This window comes from Myodes glareolus, chromosome 12 (assembly GCF_982192425.1).
Source record: "Myodes glareolus chromosome 12, mMyoGla1.1, whole genome shotgun sequence".
NCBI lineage: Eukaryota > Metazoa > Chordata > Mammalia > Rodentia > Cricetidae > Myodes > Myodes glareolus.
The window spans coordinates 5140702-5149139 of NC_142037.1; the positions used below are offsets into that span (position 1 = coordinate 5140702).

The following is an 8438-nucleotide window of genomic DNA, read 5'->3' on the forward strand; positions in this document are numbered from 1 at the left end:
CACCCCTTCTTTCCAGGCGGGCCCCTAACCTGAATCCGCAGGTCTAGCGTCAGGCTGTCCACACACTACGTATAGTTCTGTAGCAGCTCCCACTTGTCGCGCTGGAAGTTGCGGCTGGAGTCCCAGGCCGCGTAACCCTCCAGCGCTCAGAACACACCAGTGCCCAGCCAGACAGAAGAGCAGCAGGAGCCCGGTGCCCCGCACCCTGCAGGCCCCAGCCCACCAAGGCGCTGAGGGAGAGCTACAATGGACAGAAACCAGGCTGAGCAGGAAGAGTCAGGAGGGGTCCCTTCTTCAAGCAAACGTCTTCCTATTTCCCAGTTCAGGAGAGCTGAGGATGGGATGGCCCTGCCCACCCGCCACAATCCGATCCCTGGGACAAAAAAGGCCACTCCCAGAAGAATGCGGAGTGCCCACCCCCACATCAGAGGGAAGGAGGGTGCTGCGGGGTAGCCACCGGCAGGGGAGGGAAGGGCCCAAAACCCCCACTGCCACCCCAGCGGTTCCCTGTAGTAAGAGAGACTACTGCAATCCACTGTGCAGAGAAGAAACACCAGCCAAGTTTATTGTTACAGGACTCCTGCCTAAGTTGAGGGGCCAGGGACTTCCTCGTGCTTGCATCACCCTAGGTCTACAGCTGGTGCACTCACAGCTGGGAGCGGTTTGTCTGTGTTCTGGGGGAGGTGTGGCAGGCCAGAGAATGGCGACCTGACCAAGCTTGTCCCTGGCTGCTTTGGAGGGAGTTTCCGGTGGCTCCACTCCTTCAGAAAAGAAGCAGGAGTCAGCACATGCCGAAGTATTGGAGAACATGGGATTTCAATCCTTTCCTGGGTGGCAGTAAGACTTGGGTGCTGGGAACTCCTTGTCAATGCAGGTCCTTCCCTGGGACTCCCCTCAACCTCCTGGGCTCACAGTCCCACCCACATCCTACCCCTAAAGGCTGTAAAGAGGACACAGATCTTAGGAAGCCCCTTGCCGCTGGCAGAGGAAGTCCAAGAAAAATTTTAATTTAATCCTGTGAGGTTGGGCATTGGGACAGACTGGGACAAACCTCCACTCCCTTCTGGGCCAGTGTTGAAATCTGGCAGAAGGACCAGGCTTGGATGAAGAGTGTTCCCACGGGAGTCTGTGCCACCAGGGAGCTCACATCCTCTAAGGCTTCTGGGAGCAGCACCAGCTTCTCGGGGGAGTAAAGAGGGCAAAAGGTGCTCTAAGGGCCAAGGGAAGTCATGTCCAGGAAAGCGGTGGGGCACCTGAAAGAGGTGTGGGCAAGGACAGCTGGAAAGCTCTACTGGCAGCCCTCCTGTCCCTCGACTGTGAGACCTTTGAGGACAGCTTCCTGTGTGTACTGAAGGTGCCCCCCCCACCAGGTGTGTGCCTAGCTCCCCTCCTCCAGTCACTGCCCTGAACTTTCGTGCTCCCCAGGTTTGCTCCCACCAAGGCTGCAGCTGTTGTATTGGGGCTCCTTCAAGACCGATGATACAGTGAGGGTGGAAACCATCCCTGTCATGGCCCCAGAACCAGGTGCAGTGCCTGGCACACAGTAGAAGCTTGCTAAGAGCCTAGGATGTATGTAGCAAATCATGCAGAAATCAGGTTTGCCTTTGTTTGCAGCCTGCGGGCTCCTGCCAGTATGTGAAAGTGGCAGTGGTGATTTGGCCACCATGATTCAGCAGGGTTTGATTTTCCTGGATCATCTTTGGGAGGCAGGGGGAAAGAGCTGTGAGGCCAGCCTGCACACCTCCATCCACACGTCTTGATATTTGTCTCCCATCAGTTACTTTATAGCACACCTGTCCCCTTTCTCTCTCTGAAGAGTTGCTGACCACATTCTCTGGGTCATATGTAGGTTGAGAAGGAAGAGGAAGGGCAGGGAATGTCAGGGGTTTGGGGAACGCAGGACCCTTGGGTCTTATGCAGAGATAGGGATTTTCTGTGGTCTAGGGTCAGAGTCAGGGGCCGTTCCATCCTTGAGGTCCAGGCCTCTGATGAGTAGCCAGAGCCGGGAGCACCTATGCAGAAGCAGAGATCCCAGGCTGAGGACCACTGCCAGCCACGCCAGCCCTAGAAGGATCCATATAGCTGCCAGGCTCCGGTACACAGCGATGTAATGCTTGCTGGGGTCTGTGCCTGCCGGGGAAGGTGATGGCTTGTGTCTGAGGGCACTGCCACCCCCAATTTCCATAGGAATACTCTCTCCCTGGTCCTCATACAAAGGACTAGTGATGGAGGAAGCAGTGATAATTATCATACTAGAGATTTCTGAGGACGCGACCAAGAGTCCACAGTGGCCTCAGAAGTAACCAACCTCAGTTGGTACCTCCCTGTTCCCCATCATCGTGGTGGGTGTCCACCAAGAGAACCTGAGTATCCCATTCTCACCGACAACATAGTCCCCGAAGCCAATGGTGCTGAGGGTGATGAAGGCAAAGTAGAAGCCCTCACGGAAGCTCCAGCCCTCCACGTGGCTGAAGAACATGGGCGGGAAGATGAGAATGACCAGGGTCCCCAAAGTCAGGAACAGAGCCAGGCCCAGGACCTGCAGAAGCTGGGAGGGGAGAGTCTGCCCTTGAGACCATTAGAAGGCTCTAGAAGTATATGGGGGAGGTCTGGGAAAAGTCGGGTATGGGCAGGGCAATATCTAAGCCCCCTAACCTCCTCCCCAGCTGCAGACTTCTGGGTGGGGCTATACCCATGGACATGTGACATATATGTACCAAGCTGTCCTGGGTAAGAGACTATGTTAGTGGGTCAAGGAAGGAGCCAAAGGCTTTTTTTTTATTGAGAATCACACTTGAGCAGACTCCCTAGGGCACTCAGATCTGGAATAAGATTACTGTCACCAAGTCCCTCTGTGACAGTAAGCTCTGTGGGGAATGCTGGGTAGCCTGGAGACTGTTTTGGACCACATGATGGCCTGGAGACTGTTTTGGACCATACTGGATGCCCGTGATGCTAATGGAGAGATAATATAGTGTTCAGATTCTCCACCAAAGAAGGATGCTGCATAGAGCTGCCTGGCATGTGGGCACAATACTCCCAGGGAAGTCATGCCCAGGGTCTGGCCCTTAACACTTTGCAAGTAGACTCCATAGTCACATGTAACTGCAGAGCCCTTTGAAACTATGCCCTGTCCAGTGTGCGTCACCTTTCTAGTTCCTTCTTGCCCCAGTCCTGCAGCTGTACAAACTGACTCTCAGATGTCTGCATACCCAAGCCCATCTCCCAGTTTTCAGCTATCTGTCCTGGAAGACCCGGAGGGGAGGGAGGACTCCTCCTTACCTGGGAATGCCTGGGATGGTCCTCCCACCTGTCCAGTGTGGTCAGGTGGGCACGCAGCCCTGTGCCCAGGTGGTTGAGGAAGACCACGTTGAGTGGGATGCCCATCAGGGCATAGAAGACACAAAAGACCTGCCCTGCCTCCGTACTGGGTGCCAGGTTTCCGTAGCCTACAGGGCAAAGGAGTGTATAGATCAAGGGAACAGAGAGCTCAGAACTACCTCCCACCTGCCCACCCCAGGTCCAGCAGAGGCATGTCCCCATCATCTATGGGGGAAGAGATGCTCCTTGTTCCCATGGATATTCACCCGATTCTCTGATAGAACAACCTCTACTTATAGAAGGCTCATCTCCAATGCTGTAGCCTCCCTCCATAAAGCCCTCCTGACTGCCACCCTCTGCCTCCCACCAGTTAGGTTCCTCCCACCCCACCCGTATGCATTTCTAATTACCTACTCTGCCTTATGTAATTGTAGCAATTTATTCCCTCTTTGATGGATAAGAAACTCTGAAAGCCAACCCCAGAACAAATCCAGGTCTATACCCCAACCCCTACTCTAATTACCCACTCTGCCTTATGTAATTGTAGCAATTTATTCTCTCTTTGATGGATGAGAAACTCTAAAGGCCAAGCCCAGGACAAATCTAGGTCTATACCCAACCCCTACTCTGTCACTTTGCCTGGATTGCTAAGGAAGATGAGTGGAATTGGGTTTAGGCTTAACTGAATGGAAAGGAGAGGCCTGTGTGAGAGAGGCCTGGGGGTTCACTGGGGGTGAATAGAGTGATCTTTCTGTGGGACACTGAGTCTTGAGGAACAATCTCTGTACATAAACACCCTCCCACCCCCAGTCCCTCTCTCTCCCTGAAATGACTTCTAGTCCCAGGTGTGAGTTTGGTCTGTAGTATTAGCTCACCAGGACTATCTGCAAGGAGGACTGAAGTCAATAGGAAAGGCCCTCGTTCCCACCTCTTATGCAGTCCTGTGAGGACAAGCTCTGCTTAGCCCTTCAATGTGCCCCAGGGAAGTGAACTCAGCCACCTACAGCTGCAGCCAGCCTGGCTGTCTTCCACTTTCATGGGTCTTACCTACCCATTTCCCAATCTGTGCCTTATGTGCCCCTCCTGCATAAACCACATCCTCGCCCAAGTGATGACTTCAGGAAGGGCTCCCAAGCTGAGCAGGGCCTAGGGAAGACCTCCTTCTCACCCTTTTACCTATGGTGGTGACCACTGTGCCCGCAAAGAAGAAGCTGCTCCCGAAGTCCCAGTTGCTAGGGTTGGTGGAGTTGCCTTTGGGATTCACACCTTTCACCCAGGCTTCCAGGATGACCTGTGAAAGTGGCAGGGTCAGCAGGATGGGCAGCTACTGAGTGCGAGCTGTCACCAAGCTCTCAGAAGAGGGCTTTCGTGTCTCTTAGACAGCACTGTTTCTGAAATCACATGAAGGCTTTAAATGACGAGCCACATGGCTAGCAGCTGCCTGAGGCGTGCACTCTAATGAGGGCCTAAGGAGGTGGTGTGGAGATGCACTTGGTAGATGCGAAAATATCACACACACACACACACACACACACACCAGAGGGGGCATGTAGGTCTGGGGCTGCCCTCCCATGAGGCAGGTGGTGGGAGTGAGAGCTTCCCTGGAGCAGAGGCTGGTAGCCTTATTCTCTGGTACCCTCTAGTGAGTGCAGCCTATACCCGCAAGAGAAATTCCATCAAAGAGACTCACAAAAGGGTGTGTGTGTGTGTGTGTGTGTGTCTGTCTGTTTGTCTGTCTCTCTGACTGTCTGTATATGGGTATACAATGGTGCTGTATACAAGTAATATGTTGACTGCATGTGCTGTGTAATGCTGTATGTTGTGTGTGTGTGTGTGTGTGTTTTATGTGTCAAGCCTGTACCCTCAACCCCTCATGAGGAATGGGCAGAGTTCCATCTCCCTAAACTCTAGCCCTCCCCCCTTTAGCTGGGAACTTGTCACAGGGTGGCAGCAGCTCAGCTGTGATATCTGACTGTGCCCCAACGGCCGGGGAACCACTGGGAAGAGGGACTGCTCTTGCTTCCCTTTCTTATGGGGGCTGATTTCTCATGGGCTGGGTGGAGGCCCCCAGCACATGTGGCAGAAACCAACCTCTTAAAAGGTAGGCTTTGGCCTCCTCTTTCCCACACACACAGAGACCCGAGTTCCAGAGCATGTCCCCTCCCTCCCTGGAGACATTCATGGGCGAGGACAGCATTTGCCCAGATCCACTGCACCTGTGGAGGAGGGGCTATGTATGATTCCTCTGGTGGCTCTGAATGTGGATGAGTGGGTTCAGAGAACCCAGTGGTGGAGGAGAAAGGTACCAGTGTACAAGCTCGCTTCCTCACGGAGTCACATGGAATACTACCCTCAACTCTGTTTATGACTCAGTGTGGGAGTTCCCCAGGAGCTGGCAACCCCCAAGCTCCACTTACCCTGAAAGGTAAGGGTCTGTCCTGAGACTGAGGACTTTTGGGGTGTGTCTGTCCCATCTTTCCTAGTGAATCCCTGGGCTACGCACTGCCCCCCTTGGCTGCAGTCAGATCTGGTTCATCCTTGCCCTGTGACTACAGCGATAGTTCAAGCCTTGCCACCTGTCTGCCAGTTCCTCATTCCTGACTTCACTTCCACCTCAGGGCAGGAGGAAGTTTTGGGGTGTCCCTGTCTCTGGCTTACTTCTGGAAGGTTGGGAGTCCTTGGAAATGAGTACCTCTATATGTAGAGTGTATCCCGGAACAGCAGGGACAGAGTTCCCTGCTCACATATCATCCTGCCAACTCTCAGTCCCAAGAGAAGTCTCAGGGCCTCGGCACCACCTGGTGGCCTCCCCTGAAGCTCCTGAGTCAGCAAGGCTGGGTGGGAGCTGACGCTGGCTTTCCTACTGTGTTCTTAGGCATTACTGCTGTTGGGGTAGGTCCACAGACCCCACTTTGAGAACTTTCACTTTCAGCAGTCCTCAGCTGGAATGAAGAATAAGGAGCTCCCTAACAAGAAGTGTGGGTGTGAGTTCTGTCTCAGCCAGTGACCCTCTCTGAGCCTCAGCTCCCACATGCAAGCTCAAGATACTGGTTCAAGTAAGCAACTGGAAGGAAACACCTCAGGGTGCTCAGCCCCGGGTGCTGAAATCACGAGGGAACAGAGCTTTGGTCCCTACCCCTTAACACTGTGATCATTGTGCGGACTGTACTTGTTTGTTGGTTTGCAGTGACTGACGCCATTTGCCTTTCTTCTCAGTGGATTTGCCTTTGCTCAAAATACCTAGTTTTTCTTTGTTTCTGGCAGGAGGGACCCAGGCAGGGAGTGAGAGGAGCTAGGGGTACAGACCTGGTAGAGCTTGCTGCCCATCAGCCCAGCTGGTCCTCACCTTGGTCTGCATCTGCACTCTGGGACATAAACTGGGAACCAGCAGATGGAGTAGCCGTCCTGAGAAGTGGGGGAGTGTGGGAGAGGAAATTTCTACAGTGTTGATAACTGACAGATCATACTCAGGAAGCAGGTAACAGCTCAGAGAGGGCTTTTAATCTGCTGCCAAATATTAAACCACAAACTGTATATGTATGTGTGTGTGTGTGTGTGTACAAATTTGTGTTTGTGCAGATGTGTGCACACATATGTGTGCATGTGGCCAGAGATCACCCTCTGGTGTCATTCCTCAGAGCCATCAGCCTTGCTTGGCTTGACCAGTGAACTCTTGGGATCCATCTGTCTCCCCAGTTCATCCACCCACCCAGTGCTGGGGTCACAGGTACTTGCAGCCATGCCCAGAGTTATCCATGGATGCTGGGGGTTCAAGCTCAGGTCCCTATGCTTATAAAGAAACTGCTCTTTCCGACTAAGTCATCTCTAGCTTTCCACAAATTTTTTGAGACAAGTCCTTTCTCAAGACCTGGAGCTTGCCCAGCTGGTAAGGCCGGCTGGTCAGAGAACCCTAGAGATCTGCCTATCTGGGCCTCTCCAGTGCTGGGATTAGAAATCACCATGCCTATTCTATTTTTTTCATTTAAAATTATATTTTAATAGTGCATAACATTGTGTGTGTGAGTGTGTGTGTGCGCGTGTGCACATGTGTGTGTGTTTCTATGTGTGAGGACATGTCTGTGTCATCGTAAGTGTATCAAGATCAGAGGACAGCATCCTGGGAGCTGGCTCTCTGCTCTCACCGTGTGGGTTCCAGGAACTGAACTCAGGTCACCAGGCTCCGTGCCAAGTAAGCACCATTACTCACTGAGCCAACCATCTTACCTGCCCCACACCTGGCTTTGTAATGTGGTATCTGGGCATAGAACTGAGGTCCTCAATTAGCTGCCTGAGCTCCCTCCCCAACCCCAGTCACCTCCTTTTCCCCTCACTGATGAGGACACACAGGTTAGGTAACCTGATCAAGGTAACATAATGGATCTGCAGGTCAAGGTTCTAGAGTTTCCTCCACACTTCGTCTCTGCACCTGCCACCAGCCCCCTCACCCCCCCCCCACTCTTCCTGGCCCATCCTTCCTTGCTCCCTCACCTGCACGAACTGCTCCAAGGCCTGCTGATCCAGGCAGGTGTAGTTCTCTAGGAAGCGCAGCTTTTCCAGCTGAAACTGGTCCCTGGATTGAGCTTCTGCCTGCTTCTCCAGCAGCTGGAAGATGGTGGCCCCAAGCAGCAGGTAGCAGATATAGGCCAGAAGCAGGGGCAATATCTGGCCACCCCAGCAGCTACAGAGCCCAGCACGGGGCATGGTGTGTCTAGGACTCTGCAGCAGCTGTTAGGGTGTCTGTGGGGAGAGTCGAAGAGAGGTGAGAGCCCCTGCTACTGCCTTCCCTGTCCTCTACCTCACAGGTGTCTGCGGCAGGGGAGTCTGTTTGAACAGTGTGGTGTGCAAACAGGCCTGCCATCCCCCACCCAGCCTTGTTTTTCCATGCACAGCAGCAAGGTAGCAAATGCATGGGCCCCTCAGGGACGCCTACAGGCTTCTCCTGAGCTCATCTGGTCTCATCCTCTGCTTCCATGTGAGGCTGAGTGTGAGACAATCTGAATGGGAGCCTTCTCAGCTGGGTCTATAAGGGCTCTTGTCAGCTTCAGATTCCTCACTTGGGAAGGCTCCCAGCACAAATACGGGAGTCTAGCAGGGAAGTGTCACAAGGGTGTGGGTTG

The 8438-nt window shown here is 53.4% G+C and overlaps 1 protein-coding gene across 1 annotated transcript; it reads right to left on the reverse strand.

The window, feature by feature from the left end:
* Positions 1-536: 536 nt before the first annotated feature.
* On the reverse strand, positions 537-8209 carry Kcnk16 (potassium two pore domain channel subfamily K member 16). The gene is made up of 5 exons (XM_048426489.3): positions 7810-8209; positions 4498-4612; positions 3283-3449; positions 2383-2548; positions 537-2130 (listed from the first exon to the last, which is right to left on the reverse strand). Exons 1-5 carry the CDS (start codon positions 8020-8022, stop codon positions 1913-1915), a joined length of 879 nt encoding a protein of 292 aa, XP_048282446.1. The 5' UTR covers positions 8023-8209; the 3' UTR covers positions 537-1912.
* Positions 8210-8438: the final 229 nt, after the last annotated feature.

What these genes read in the sequence shown, in the direction of transcription:
- Kcnk16 (XM_048426489.3), bottom strand. Translation starts at nt 8,022, where the DNA reads ATGCCCCGTGCTGGGCTCTGTAGCTGCTGGGGTGGCCAGATATTGCCC. An exon ending in CACAGTGGTCACCACCATAG is followed by an intron (nt 3,450 to 4,497) that starts GTAAAAGGGTGA and finishes TTTGCCCTGTAG; the next exon opens with GCTACGGAAACCTGGCACCC. An exon ending in ACCATCCCAGGCATTCCCAG is followed by an intron (nt 2,549 to 3,282) that starts GTAAGGAGGAGT and finishes CTCCCCTCCCAG; the next exon opens with CTTCTGCAGGTCCTGGGCCT.